We start from the raw sequence: 15,740 nt of genomic DNA, 5'->3' as shown, positions 1-15,740 counted from the left end.
AACCATGCATGTCATGTATAATAAAGCTTGGACAGCAGAACCTTCCAGAAATGAGCTCGTTGAGGGCAAACACTCTGGCAAATGAAAAAATCTAAACTTTAAACTTCTGCTGCATCCCTGAATGTGCCGCGTTGAGTTTACTACCTTTGCCAAACTTGGATACAGCTTTACTTTTCTACCGCTGTGATGCACTGCCTGGTATGAATACCTTAAGAGAGATAAAACCAGCTTTAGTTCATGTTTTTGGAGAGTTTGGTCCATGTTCTTGGGATCATCACAGCAGCAAGAGCGTGGTGAACTAGAAGAAAGTGGAGAGCCAGGGAATAAAGGAAGGGACAGTGTGTGACCCACTTCCTCCAACTAAGCCCCGCCTACTAACCTTTCATCATTTCTCAGCAATGTCCTCACACTACAAACCCATCCCCGGTTAATCCATTCACTTAGTCAAAGCCTTCATGAGCTAAGCGTCTCTGGGCTAAAAGATACAAAATGTAAAATTCACAGATGATGTGCACTTTCTCCTACCGGACGGCACTAGTGACAGCAGAACTCTGGGGTCAGGGAAGAACTGGAACCCAGGCTCTCCTTGGAATCACTGGGCAGCTCTGGGTGGCTTGTATGACCTCATCAAATCTTCGCTCTGTAAACAGGACTACTAAAGCTTCCTACCTCACTGGGCTTTTGTAATAATGAAACAAGAAATACTCGGAGTATTCAGTGTAACCCTTGGGATGTTACTTGTTCTTAGTCAATATGGTACTGCACCCGGAAAGTCAAGAGATCAGGCTAAACCAGTCATGACAGAAAAATGTAACGCGGGAATTTGCACAAAGCCCCAACAAAAAGTTTCTTTTTTTTTTTTTTTCCTTTTGATTTGTCATTTGTCTCAATCATGTGGCTGTTGTTAGTGGGTGGATGTTGTCTGGCAAGGTTCTTGAAAGGCACACATTCTGAAGGGGGCAGCTGGGGTCGAGTGAGGAATAAGCGGTGCTCACCCACCTGGCCGCACTAAGGCAGACATACAGGGGCTATCACATTTCATGACTGTGGGGATATCTCCCGATAGACTGTCATATGCTTGTGCTCGGTATCTGGGAGGTACAGGGAGATCACGTGATATGGGTAGGGTCACCCGGCCACAGAGTGGCACAGACAGGTCTCAGTACTGGTCTGTGTGACTACCCCACCCCCACCACACACACACACACACACACACACACACACACACACACACACACACATGCACACACGTCAGCCTGTGCTTTGCTAAGGCAGAAATGCTCTGAGGAATTCTGTGTATTGTCGAAACAGAGGAGTAAGCATGGCTTAAGGCAGCAGTTCCTCCTTGTTGCACCAACAAGCACACTAGAGGTTTCAGGGTGATGAGAACCCTGCTTTCAGAGGGGGCTGTCCCTTAGCTATGAGGATGAAGAGACATCTCCCCCTGTAGTAATGATTCACAGAGCTCAGCCCTCCCCAGCCAAGAATGCTACCAACCAGAATTGCCAAGGCAGAGGAACATTTTCTTTCTTGAGAGTTTCCCAGGACTTTACAAACATGACCCTATTAATCCTCGCAATACCCGGATGAGATAGGTAGTTGGAAGTTATTATTATTCTCACTTTCAAAGTAGAACATCTGAAGCCAAGAGAGATTAAGCAATTAGTCTGAGGTCAAATGGTGAACCAGGGACAGACCTGGGAATGAAACAATTATCTTCTGAAATTCCAATCGAATGCACAAACTGACTGGCTTTTCATCAAGACTTCTACGGTTGCAGCTGGCTGGACTTGTATGGGTTGCTTTAATACCAATATCCAAACTGACATCAGGTTTTCCTAAAGCACTGCCTGAAAACAAAACAAAGAAACAGGCGAATTCCCCACGTGATGCCTTGCCCCAAATGGGGTTCCTCCTCTGCATAGGTCCTAGGTCTTTATCTCACCTGCATGAATTTGGGAGGACTAGGGGCCAGAGGATGGAACCCTTCTTGTGGGTTTCCCCTCCAGCACTCACAGCCACCCTTTTATTTGAAAACAGGCCCTCCCTCCCACTCCCTGTCCTTCTCTCTTCCACCTCTCTCTTCCTCTCTCCCTCTTTCCCTCCATCCCTACTTCCCTTCCTCCATCCCTCTCCATTTAAAAATTTACTTTTTGGAGAATTTCATATCATATATTTTAATCATATTCCTTCCCCTCCCCAACTCCTCTCAGATCTTCTCCCACCAAACCTCCTATTCTTTCCTCCCTTAAAAATAAAATCTAAAACCAAAACCAAACCAAAAATGCACACACACACACACACACACACACACACAAGCACAAACAAAACCATAGAATCTGGTTTGTGTTTGCTTCCTACCCTTGAGCTTAATGCCTACTTTGGAGTATGCTTGATACACTCATGGACACTCTGCTGAAGAAAACTGATTTCCTCTCTCCAGGTGGCTATCAATTGCAAACAGCTACTTGGTTAGGGGTGAGATTTTATTGTCCCTCTTTTGGGGTTTCGTCTGGGTTTATCCTGTGCATGTCTTGTGCACACTGTCACGGTCTCTTTGAGTTCAGATGTGTTATCAGTCCTGTTCTATCTGGAAGACAATGTTTCCTTGGAGTCGACCACAAACTCTGGCTCCTACATTCTTTCTTCTTTCTCTTCCACGTAGATTCCTGAGCCTCATCAGAGGGAGGGATTTAATAAAGACATTTAGGGCAGAGCACTCCAAAGTCTCTCATTTTCTGCCTATTGTCCAGTGTGGGTTCTACATTACTCACCATATACTACAGAAAGAAGCTTCATTGATAAGGTTTGGTGCATGCAATGACTTGAAGTTCTGGTTGAAACTCCAAGCTCAGAATCCAAGCACTCTCAAGATAAGGTATTACTAGCTAGCTCATACTGACTTCAACTTGTGATTATCCTACTTCAGTTTCCTGCACTGTGAGATTGCAGGAATAACCTAGTATGCTGTGTTCTTTTATTTGGGGTATGTGTATCTGCATGTGTGCATGCATGTGCATGTTTCTATATGTGTGCGTGGTATGTATGTGCATGTATGTGAAGGCCAGAGGTCAGTCTAGAGTGTTGTTCTTCAGGACTACCTTGATATTTTTAGTTAGTCTGTTTGTAGTTGTGTTTGTTGTTATTTTGTTTTAAGAAAAGTCTCTCACGGGGGACTGAGATGAGCTGATTCATCCAGGGTGTGTTGCAGTGTTCCCCAGAGTTCTTCTTATTGTTGCCCCTGCAGAGTTGGGGTTACAAACCCACTTACTGCACCTGGATTTTGTGTGAGATGTGAGGAATTGCACACAAGTCCTCATTGCTTATGTGGCAAGTGTTTTCTCTAGCACAATGTATTCTTTCTTTAGAGATAATCTGTGCCACAAAAAGGTTTAGGAAATATTTTGCAATTTCTCTGATGTTGGGACAGAAAAGATGAACATAAACAATTTTAAAATTGTGTAAAATCTATAATTCACCTATTCAGCTTTGAGCTCTACTTTAAGTCTTTAAATATTTGTTAGTCTTGGGGCTATACCGTTTTGACAGTAGGTAACAGGGCCCAGGTGAGAGGAGAAGACTTCCAGGTAAGCCAGGAGAAAGCCCTGCTTCAGGCAAGCACTTTCTAAGGGCATACTCATGGGAAATCAGTCCATGGTGCACAGTAATGCTCATGGTCTCTTCTATTCAGTTCTGCACAGACCCTGGCCCTCCAAATACCTGGGATGATTTTTCCCCCTTTTCTGATTACTTCAACCTTTATGACCGATTGGCAATCAACCACTCTGTTAGGATTTTGTCTAGTTTGGGGTAAAGTGAAATATACATGCGCTCATTTGTATTGTGGGGACACAGTGTTGTTTCTTTCACGTGGTGGGAGACTCCCTTTAGAAGTGGCTGCTTGTTTTCAGAATTCATGGTGGCCACTCCCGGCTCTGTTGAATTTCAGGCTCCTTGAGAATCCTCATCAGACATCCAGAGAAGCTCTCCCATGCCTGCACAACTTCTTAAAGTGCTGGAGTCCCCCAACTTGTCACCCTAAGAACATCTTTTGTCCCATCACTTTCTTACCCCTCCTTGGTTTTGTCACACACAGACACACAAACCGAGCCTGTATAGGAATGATGCTAAGAAGAAAAGAAAACAACTTCCTAGCTCATACAGCATAGCCATTGTCTCCCGTCCAGGAAATGAAGCGCTAGGGAAATCCTAAGGCAGGACGATTCCTTCCCTGGGTGCCTCTACCTCCTTTTCTTCTAAACTAACAATACAATGGTCAGAAGGCAGCCCATCACCAGACAGGGTTTGGGGCCCAAGTTCAGAAGCTTGCCAAGGATTCTCTTGGGCATTTCCACATGGAGCTGGGGTGTCAAGGTATCGCAGAGTCTTAACCACTCTGTAGGCTATTTCCATGGGATATATAAAACTAGCCTGTGTGAAAGATGTCATATAATATCCATGCACAAGCAGCTCTGCTTGGGACTTCCCTAGCTCCTAGACTCAGGGCAACTGTGCTACAAAATCAACAAATCACACGCAGACTATGACTGCAGGTACTGATTGCTAAGCAACTCAGAACGAATCTTACAGATGTATAACATCTGTATGGGATGTGTTAGGACATCTGTACAGGAGGAAGGCAATGGAAGCACCCTGCAGAGCAAGCAGCACTCTACTGTCCAGCCTACTACCATGTTTTTCCCCTAAGCAAGCTCACATTTCTTATCACGTAAGTCGAGCAGATTTTTCCTCCTGCTTGTTTTAACCTCAGTGTTTTATTGTCCCAAATCCTTGCTCTTGACTTGAGTTCATGTGTTCCGTGGAAGTACAAGTGGTAATTACACAAGTCTTTCCTTCCCTGTCATTGGCAACAGTCACCAGGGAAATTTACAGCCCCCAATATTCAGATCTGGAAACTGGTTATTAAGCATGGTTGAGGAAAACCCTGACGTGGCAAATGGCATGTGAACAAGGACCAGCTCAAACAGCTCTTGGGAGAGAATGGCTGGGAGTGAGCCAGTGACCAGCAACGTAATTTCATTACATGCTTATTATTTATGATATATTATGGCTAATAATAGCTATTATCTCCATTTTGTTCATGACCCAGCATTGTATCTGGCATTGTGTTAAGTGTTCATTTGGTCCTTTTATTATTATTTTTTTGTAATACAAACTTCTAGGTTTGAGTGATAATTTTAGGATGAGTTAAAAAAAAAAAAAAAAACAGCTACTCTGCAGGCCAATGCTGACTTGTTTGGCATGCAGTAGAATTGGAATTATAAAGAGGGTTGTAAACTCAGGCCCACTCATATGCTGGCAGGCAACATAATGGGTGGGCTTGGCCAGGGGTCAAGTTCTAGAGGACAGTGAGGACAATGGAGGGATGCGCACTGCTTCCCACGCTCACTCCTAGACTCTGAGCCCTCCATGATTGCACTTTCCAAAAATATTTCTAAAAATAATTTATTTTGAGACAACTGAAAATGTACTGAAAAGCTGGAAGAGTATGGAAAGAATATCTCTATGTCTGCTTTTAGCATATCACTTCATCAGCTGCTTGGGCTCTTTCTCTTTAATGTCAGTGTATAAATCCATTATTATCAGTTTCTCTGAGCTGTGCAACCATAAGCTACAAACCCTCTAAGTTCTCCATCAGACATTTCTCCTAAACAAGACCACCCTGTGTCAATGGTAGCTTCCAAATAAGAAAGCCATCTTGACACCACACTGCTGCCCAATCTCAGGTCCTCTTCAAATTCTGAAGCCCATCTCAACAGGTGGCCCACTGTCCCATCAAGAATCATGTGACACTGCGGGTCGTGTCTCTTTAGTTCTGTTTAATCCGGGTAATTCCTCAGGTTTTCAAATATTGGGGACTGAACCTAGGATCCCATGCTTACTAGGCCACCCCTCTACACAGAGATGCAGCCTCGGTCTTAATTTCTAATCCCTCGAGTCTAAGACTCTGTGGGTCACACAAGAAATGCTTGAAGCTTACATATACTCCCTGGTTTTCTGACCTCTGTGATGTGAAAATTGGTGCACACTGGCCTTAACAGTTTTTAGGGCAAATGTTTGAAATGAGGGAGGACAAACACAAAAGGTACGGGAGCATGTTGCTTAATAAATGTCCACAAAATAAACCTAACTTTGTGAATGATTTCCAGTCTAAGAATTAAAATTCTTATGCCCACAGGTGAATCTCCTTTTTTTTTTTTTCCTGAGCTTTATCTGAGTAGAATCAGAGGGAAGGTTCTTTTCAGTCCAAGATTGTATGAGATGTTGCCATGTCAGCTCACATGGCAACAAGTTTCCTCTGTGGAACTCTTGCTCTCAGAGCAGCAGTTTGCTTCAGTCCCTTTAATGGCGGGTGGATAGCTCAGCAGCTCAGTAGCAACTGAGCAGAAGATGCTCTTCTCCAAGCACAGCCCTAGCCCTGCTTAGGATTCTTCCCCCTCCATGGCTGGTAGCTAGGAGTTACATTGTTTCTGTTGGCTCTGACCAGAGCAGAGGTCACATTCAGTCAGAATGTGACATACTTCTACAAAAGCAAGTACAAAAATATAGAGAGAGCTACACGGTAGAGACTCAGGAGCAGCCACCCGGCTTGCCTGACTCATGCTGTTTAACTGAGCCGTGGTCTTTGGGAGTCATGGTCTAATGTAATATAGCTCTGCTTTGAGCTTTCCTTTTTGCTATATGCATGTATGTTTGCCTCCTATCACTCGTTTCTTGCTCTTATTTGGGGCTGTGTATTTTCTCCATTTTTCAATAGCTCTATCCCTTGGGCAGGAGACTCCATGTCTCGCTAGGAGGATGACGAACCTTCTCACCGTCACAGAGGAGTATAATGTCTGAGTTCTTATCTGTAGGGCTGAGGGTACTCAGGGATATACACCTGTGCACGTGTTTATTTAGACTGTGTAGCCCATGCCTGCCTTGAGCTCCCAGACCCCACGCCCGCCTCAGTATCCTAAGCACAGGAATGGCAGTGCTCACTTGTGCAGTTATTTTTATTCATGATACTTTTTCTTTCATTTTCTTCTGTGTGTAAAGAGCACACCCTTTCAAAAGGACAAAATGCCTAACAGATAGGTTGGGTCTAATAAATGCCCATATTTCTTCGCACAAGGGCAGAGGCATAGCACCCTCATGGATGAGGTGCAGGATTTATAAGGTCTGTGTCCCTGAGTCTTCCCTTAGGGAAGGTGCAGCTTTGTGACAAGCATCACCCAATTCTGGCTCTCCGCTGCGCTTGGAAAGGGGTCTAGTCCTCTCACACTGGCTGTTTTTATCACAGGTGCTCTCACAGTCTGAGTGGGGAGATGAGAGCGGAGGCAAGAGAGAGAACTCAGCCAAGCAACAAAGCTATTGATCAATGGATCTTGCTCCTAAAAACTGGGATTTTTAAAAATCCTCTAGCTACTGCATCTTCCATGTTGCTACCAGAGCATTCTCAGGTGGCAAGTTAATCATTTATCCCTGTACCCTGTGCATGTGGTACATGTCTATGGACCTGTGTGCAGGCCACAGGTTCCCCTCAGGCATCTTCCTTTCTATCACTTTTTTTTTTTTTTGGCAGGGTCTCTCACTAGATGCAGAGCCTACACACAGCTAGAACTGCTGGGCTGCAAGAGTGAGACGCTCCCATTTCTGCTTCCCAGTGTGGTGGTTCAGGTGAGTGCCACAACACCCAGCTTTTGACATGGTTGCCAAAACCGGGTCCCCATGCTTACAGAACTGTTTCTCAAGGCCCCATTTCAATACTTTGAAAAGTCCAACACAGGGGGGAGGACAAGAGTGACCTTGGTGGCAAAAACTGACAAACACTGGCCTAGCCAGAAGGGCAAGGCCAGTATCAACAATGTTAAGTCATGTTGCAAGTATGGGCCCTCCTTGATAAGCTGCCCTAAGGATGGCCTTCCTTCCAATAGCCCTTGAGTTCTCCATGCTAAACCTGAACAAAAGAGAGCAGCCAAATCCCAGCAGAAAGCTTCCCATAGTACACCGGGTTAGTGACCTATGAAGCAGCCAAGGTCATGAAGACAAGGACAGTGGGAGTGACCCAGGGCTAGGAGCTTATGGCAGCATGACAATTAATTGCAGCTTGGTGCCCTAGATGAAAATGGAAAAGAAGCATGAGGATAACGCCAAGGGAATATGAACAAAGGATGCACTTTGTCCCTAAGGTGTGATATTGTTGCAAGGAAGGACACATGCATCACTAATTTACCATCTTAAAGTCAAGAAAGCCACATATCTGTGGGCATGGAGCCACGTGTATGCTCTGTCTAATAGACTCAAATTGGTCTTTTACAAACACAGTTTATGCTATACTCCACCACTGAAGTGTTATGAGGGATTGCTAAAAGCCAGAGATCAAGTTGGGTTCTAGAAATGGTTTGTGGACAGGACTTGTTAAATAGTCCCTTAGAGATAATGCTGAAGTCTTCTAAATCAGGATCAAGTGGGATCCTAGGTTTAGGCTTAGGAACCCTTGTTTAACATTGTCAATTTCTCTTTTGATTGATAGACTTGACTTAGGGCTAAATGTACCCCTCCTAAGAGGGGCTCTTGTTAGCACTAGGTTCAGGCATGGGAAGCCCTGAAGTAATGCACACCAGCTCCCTGCGCTTTTTACTAGTCTGTAAAATGGGATCCTAAAACCACCTGCCTTATGGGATGAGTAAGTTCACACACAACACAACACATAGCATCTAGTATGACACAGTGCCGAGGAAGTAAACTAGAGCTGCTGCATCTGGTCATCTCTGTGAAGTGTGGAGACATTACACACATTGTCACAGCAGTTCTTACCTCTCAGAGCTGTTGCCGGGTGGATGAGAATAGATGCTGTGAAATCATCCATCTCACAGCCCTGCTCTTAGCAATTCCTCAGTAGGGTTCAATTATTCCTGACCTACGTTTACCGATCATCAGTAGGCCCACTGTCCTGGATCCAAGATTAGGCTGTCTTCTCTAAGAGCATTTCACAGACAGTAGAGGCAGTCACAGGAGACTTGGAGACCCAAACACAAGTGTGCCTAAGTCTAGGCTGTGAGGCCCGAAGGGGCTGGGGATTCAAAGTCCCTGCAAACCTGTACCCAGTCTAACACCTATGGTCTGCTGTCTTCCTCACCCAGGGGCTGGGTTTGATGGGAAAGACAGGGGTTCCTGCTGGCCAGCTGAACCATAAGCAATTCTGAATAAGTCCTGGCTGCCTCTGCAAGGCTATGATGTAAGAAATTCTTCGTTGATATGAGTTCTTTTTCTACAAAAAGACAATAAAATGCAGAGGACAAACAAGGCCCCCAAATGTACCTGACTGTCAGGGAAGTCAAACCCATTAAGCCAAGGTGTGGAGGCCAGAGATATTTTCTGTGTTGACAAGGATGAACTGGAGAAAGACCTTGGTCACCTTTTCTCCTTCCCAGACAGCCCAGGGACACACACGCCTGTCTAGGTGGCCATGAGTTTACCACATCTGCCTGGATTTGTCAATTATAACTGGGCCTCAGTTTCCCCATCTGATAAAACTGTTTCTAGCAACCACTCAATAATTTCACTGGAACTGGAAAGTCCATTGTTCTAAGGCTTTAAAGGAAGAAGGGCCTGGTTCTGCAGGCTTAAAATGGACATTTAGTGAGAGGCCATCATTGTGAGGGGACATTGTCTATGGTCCAACTCAGGCTGCAAAGGCCAATGAGTCTACGCCTGAATGGCTGTGTATATCCAAGTGGTGGCAGTGCTGGTTATTATTTTTCTGCCTAGTTTTTCATCTTTCTTCCTAGAGTGGAATACATGTTTTCCCAATCAGAAACGTCCTTCCTACAGGCAATATGGCTGCCAACCACACAGCCTCACCCTCTCAGCTCCCCCCAAAAAAGAAGGGTTCAAGAACCAAACAGAGCTGAATCATTTGACCCTTTTGGGAGCATCTGCAGATACTGAAAAGGGAAAGACCTCTTGTCTAAAAAAACCAAATACTCAGAGACATCTTTGGCACCAAGGGGAGAGTTCAGCAGAGACTAAAGCCATCAACACAATGAGGAATGCAAAGGAAGAGAGAGGATGGGAGGAGGAGGAAGGAGGGGAAGAGGAGGAAAGACAGGGAAATGGAGGCTGTGCATGAAAATAAGGGAAAGGGAGAGGGAAGGAGAGGGGAGAGATGGCCCCTGATTTAACTTCCTGATCTGAACCTGTATGAGCAGCTGTTTATCAAGGAAGAGTTCTGTCTTGGCTTTTCCAGTTAAGGAAGATAATGATTTCCCTTCGCCCCTCTTCCCAACTTTTTTTTTTTTTTGTTTCTTTTAGCCTGTTATGTTCTTCAAATAGTAACCAATGGCTCCCAAAGAGTTGGAAATAGTCACACAGCATATTTGTGAAAGATGGAATGAACTCACTTCGGAAAGAAACAAGGTTTATTTGATGGATATAAATAAGACAATCGGCACAAAGTACTCCTCATACACATGATAACAAAGTTATGAGCTGTACATACCTTGCACATGGTATTTCTACTAGACACGAGGTTACAATGACTGGCTGATACATGCCCATTGGTAGTTTCAAGGGTTCCTTAATTTTATTTATTTATTTATTTATTTTCATATCGATGTCCATAATCACATGGATCAATATCACAACCCACATGCCACTCACTTGAAGAAATATTACAAGAAGCACTATCAAGCAAGGGTCTCAGGGAATTAGACACATGGACCCCTGGCAGCATTCAAACGGCACTCTACACAAAAACACTGTGGCTAGAGCTTAGGTCAACACACTTGAGGTCTCATCAAAAACACTGTTTAAGAAGTAAAACCCACTTTCAAACGAAAGTCGGCACGCTCTTAACGTGCATACTCAATACACAAATCATTAGCTACAAAATTGAGACTGTATATAGAAATCAAAGGGGGTATAAATACAAGCCTGCTTTTGCACACAGTAAGACGTAGACCACTTTCTCCTAACTGTCAGCCCAAACTTTTTGTTTAATTTCAACTACACTATGATTAGAAGGGAACCTGCTAGAGTTTGCACAAAGGAAATATCTTCTGAACATCACAGTGTTTGTTGTAAACCCAGACACTATTTTCAATGTGTGAAAAGGGATTTTTTTTTCCTAACCCCAAAACTTTAGAGAATATTATACAAAATGGGAAATGATATTTCGTTAGATAGAATTTTATTTTTCAGGGACCAAATGATATGCTTGCATGAAAATAAGATCAATAATACTTTCAACCCACAAAAGCAGGGCAAAAGAAAAATGATCCCCAAACATTAGATGTGACCAAATTGGCACATATGTAGAAATCGCTAACTACACATGGTTGACCACTGTTTGCTACTTCAAGGACCCCATTTACCATCCTGCTTCTCCTACTGCATATTTCAAGTATTTAGTTGCAGAGTTCAGGTCAGGACCTGGTGGCAGGAGGCTGTGAGGACTTTTCTGAGGACACCCAAACTGTACCTGGGAACCGGGGTTTGGCTTGGGTTTTCATTGCAACACTCTGCCAAAATGTACTAAATAAACTTGCAAAGAACTCTGTTCCCTTCTCTAACAAAGACCTAGATCCTTCTGATAGTTAAAGGACAAACTTTTTAAACATGAATGTATTTGGATCATTTATGTAACACGTAAGCTTTACACAGTTTCACTATTTGCTGACAAGAATGAAGCCCGAAGCAAGAAACCTGCGTTAATATGTTACGCCCGATGCACCGGGAATGAAAGGTGCAACGCAGGAACAGTTTCCTTTCCCCAGCAAATAAGGGGTTAGCTTTTAAACATCTCTATGGCTCATGGGAGAGGCCCAGAGTTAATTGCACCAACAGTTTGGAAAGTAATGATGATTAGAGTCAAGGCAAGATTTCAGCAGCTTCTGCTTAGAATCCTTTCCACAGCAGCAAAGAAAGACAATTGTATTTATTAAGGCCACTCATGCTTAAATTCACTGTTTGTCCTTTAGGAATGCAGGTGGGAGGGTTCCTCCCATTGACAAGAAAATGGGTCAATACAAGAGCTGCACCCCTTGCCAGGTTCAGTTGTGTGGTTTTATGAAGTTGTAATGACTAATCATTTTTAATCTTCAGAGGAAGCAGCAGGAGTTGAATTCTCCTTAGTACCTTGTCACTGTATTCAAAAGACCTTGGAATGTGGTCTCTTTCCCTGGCATGTGCTTCAAGATAAGAACTCTGTATCCACAGACAAGTTGTATAATGCTATTTACAGACATACAGCATTTGTGATTGCTCTTCATTCATCAATGTTTCCATGTTTGATGCTGAAAATGCTTTGGAATCCATGTCGGAGACATTTTCTTAAAAAACCAAAACAAAATAAAATAAAACAATAACAATAACAACAACAAAAAAACCCTAATGAGAAATGACCCTCCATTTACAGAAGACCCAAGCTCCCAGAGCTTGCCCAGCATTTGGATCTTGAAAATGAAGGAGTCTCGGCTTCGTATGGAGACCTGCATGTGTGAGAAGGAGAAGAGCCTGAGGCCAGGTCCTGCCCCAGCCCTGGGGTTCAAGGAGCATAGGCAGCATATATGCGCGTGCCTCAGGCTTTTATCACTCTCTGGTACACGAGCAGGACAATAAAATTATGAATGACCAATTTAGATGTGCCATGCACTGTCAGAGACACACACCATGTTCTCATAAGGCGATTTCTTGGCAAGTTTTTAGTGGTTTAAAAAATTGATTTCATTTCCAACCTGGCCCAGAGGTAACAACAGATAATACCATCAAAATGTGGTTCCTCGACCAACAGATTACAGAAACAGAGGAGGGTAAAGGCTCTCTCAGATTTTGGTCTTTTGCTTTCTTTGTCAAATACTCCATGCACCATGGACACCAGCAGCAGCACTGAGCAAGTTTAGATTGTCTGATAATCTACATGTTAGGACCACTTAGACTGAGCAGCAGGATCATGGGTGATGGAGCTAGCTGTCCAATAGAAGCTGAATCCACACTCTGAATCCTGTGTAGCGCCACTGTATCCATAGGGCAAAGCGACAGAAATGAAACGTTCATCACACAGCTTTCAGCAGAGATGGTCACTTTATAAAGGTCCAAATCCTGGTAGAAAGTGAAGAGGCTGTCATTTTCCTCCTCCATCATACCCTTTATTTCCCATACACCCAAATCTGGAGAAACGAGGTGAACAGAATCAGGCAAGAAAGTGAAGGTAAGAATTCTCCTTCCTTTTGGACCTGCCGCTGTGGCCGCTGGTGGACAATGAAGAGAGCCGCGCTGCCATAGATTATCAGGACATTGCTGCGGTGCTGAGCTATCCTTTTAGGCAACCCTTCTGACAGCTGCAACGAGAAAGTACATGATTTAACACGGAAAGACACTGGTGGTGGTATCTGGCACCACAGGGCAGAGGCCCCCCTGCCCTCTCCCCATCCCGGCCACGGCCATTCTCTTTGGCTGGGGAAAGGGAGGAACGGAAAGGGAATAAGGGAGAGGGCCAGAGAAAAAAGGATAACTGGAACAGAAAGTTCAACTGTGTCTTGCACAGGTATCTTTAGCAGAAGCCCTTTCAAACCATGTCCTGTTCTCACACATTACTGATAACCACAAAAAAGGAAAGGGAATATATCGGGTTCTCCTAGTGGTCACTTTGACACAGTCAAATTACATGCCACTTTTTCTCACCACAGTTTTCTACAATAACTACGGTTTTACGTTTTTAACTCAACTCAGAGAGATTTGAATGTTCAACACAGCCAATATGCCAAAAACTTTAACATTCACTTAAAAACCATGTGATGGCAAATATTTCGAAGACCGGTAAACCATGGGAGAGCAGTGGTTTAAGCGACTGTTGGAGCTGGCAATTCCATTCAAATGTGTACATGCAAAGGAAACCAAAAATCCGCACTCAAACAGACTCTTGAACACAAGCCCTCCAAGTGTTGTTATTCACAACAGCCCAAAGTGTGTGCCAACAAGTAAGTGCACGAGCAAAATGCAGCGTACGCATCACACAACCGCTGGAGCCACAGCTGTGGCCATCTTCCCTGCTCACACTCTGTGCCCTTGTCTTCATCGTTCAGCAGCTTGGGTTGCTGGGTGTTTCCGAGATACAGACAGAGGTGGCTATCTGAAGACTGGCGGAGAAGGGGGGGTGCAAGCACACCCACACGCACGCGCGCGCACACACACACACATTTTTGTTTCATTTTATTTTTTGAAATAGGATTTTGCTTTGTAGCCCTGGCAGACCTTGAATTCGTGATCTCTGATCCCTTTGCCTCAGCCTCCCGAGTGCTGGGAATGCAAGCGTACCCACCATGGTGTGCAGCGAGCATCCTTCTTTATATCTGCACCTGTGTGTCTGACCTGGCCGTCGGTCCACCGCCCTGCTCAAGCCCCCCCAGCTAAGGAGGAAGTGAAAGATCTCCTCTCAGATAAGCACCAGCACATCCTCAAGCAGTGTCAACGGAACGTACGGCTTGGATGAACTCGGCCAGTTCATACTTTGAAAAAGTCTGGTGTAATTCTTCTGGCTAAGAAACTTGAATCAGGACAAAAAAGAAAAAAAAATGACTTTTGCAGAGCCAGAGATTTAGGGAGTTTCTAGAGCAGATCATATTACTCACCCTGGCACATAAAATCTCTGCAAACTTTGTATGAAAATTGTAAGTCTGAGCACGCTTTCTGTTTCATGAGCTGTGCATAGCTCTCATTCTTTTGTATGCTAAACATTCCTTAATCATCCCTTTAAAGGGCTAACCAATACATTAAAAGGCCATATAGTGAAGAGAGAAAGGGAGACCTCGGAGAGCACTAAAATACTCGGGTTTTTTTTCTTTACAGATGGGAAACTAAGTGAATAATTATGGTCGATGTCCAGTGTCCTTGATATTTTTCCAAGATAAAGTAGCAGAGACCAATTGTTTACTCAGTTGTGAGATAGGTTTCCAGCTGGGCACCAGGTCACAGGACAGAAAGCAGGTCTTACAGTGTTCTGCTTGTGGAAAAGTAATAGTTATTTGCCAATAATTAAATCATTATTTTAATTGAGTTTATTAATTTATTTATTAATTCTGTAATATAAACATAAAGACAAACGTAGTTGTTATTTATTAACTAGAATAAATAATAGTTAAACCATCCCTGATGGTTTCAATACTGATTTTAAAATGTCAATTAAAACAAAAGATGCAAACGACAGAAAAAACAAGTAGCATACTGTTTTGCATTTAGTGAGGACTGCCTCAGGGCCCTTAGGCCAGCTACATCTTCAGCTACGTCTTTTAGGCCCTGTGATGCTTGTTAATTTTTTTTTTTTTTTAGAAAGACAACAGAAATAACCACTACCATGGATATAGTCACAGAACTGTCTTTAACAGTCTACCACACAAGCGTATTTTGCAAATAAAATGATTTTTTTTTTATGTGTTGCTACCCTTCAACAAAATGGTTGATCCACGAAGAGGCTTGGAGGAGTATGCAGAAAACCAAACCAAACCAAACCAAGCCAGACAAGACACTGCCAGCAGTTACAAACAGAGACCCTCGCTCCTCGAGGGGCATGTGAGGATGCACTTTCACCACATTTAAATGGGATCCAGGCCTCCAGCAATGGCAACCAGGGATGATACCTATTGTAAGGCTCTTCCCGGCCTGGCTGAGCCTCCCTCAAGTCGATGCTCCCAGCAGCTGGTCCTGACCTCTCCAGGATCCACCGGCAGGACCAGCTCTGG

General features: G+C 43.9%; 1 protein-coding gene across 1 annotated transcript in view; it reads right to left on the bottom strand.

Annotated features, from left to right (window-relative positions):
* Nucleotides 1-10,402: 10,402 nt before the first annotated feature.
* Nucleotides 10,403-15,740, bottom strand: part of Erc2 (ELKS/RAB6-interacting/CAST family member 2) — an 898,378-nt gene continuing 893,040 nt past the window's right edge. The window contains 2 exon segments of the mRNA XM_060390770.1: nt 10,403-13,250; nt 13,253-13,343. Of these exon segments, the coding sequence (XP_060246753.1) occupies nt 12,919-13,250; nt 13,253-13,343 (423 nt within the window). The 3' untranslated portion in view covers nt 10,403-12,918.

Source organism: Meriones unguiculatus, chromosome 9 (genome assembly GCF_030254825.1).
Source record: "Meriones unguiculatus strain TT.TT164.6M chromosome 9, Bangor_MerUng_6.1, whole genome shotgun sequence".
In the NCBI taxonomy this organism is placed as follows: Eukaryota; Metazoa; Chordata; class Mammalia; order Rodentia; family Muridae; genus Meriones; species Meriones unguiculatus.
This window is presented reverse-complemented; position numbering and strand designations above follow the sequence as displayed.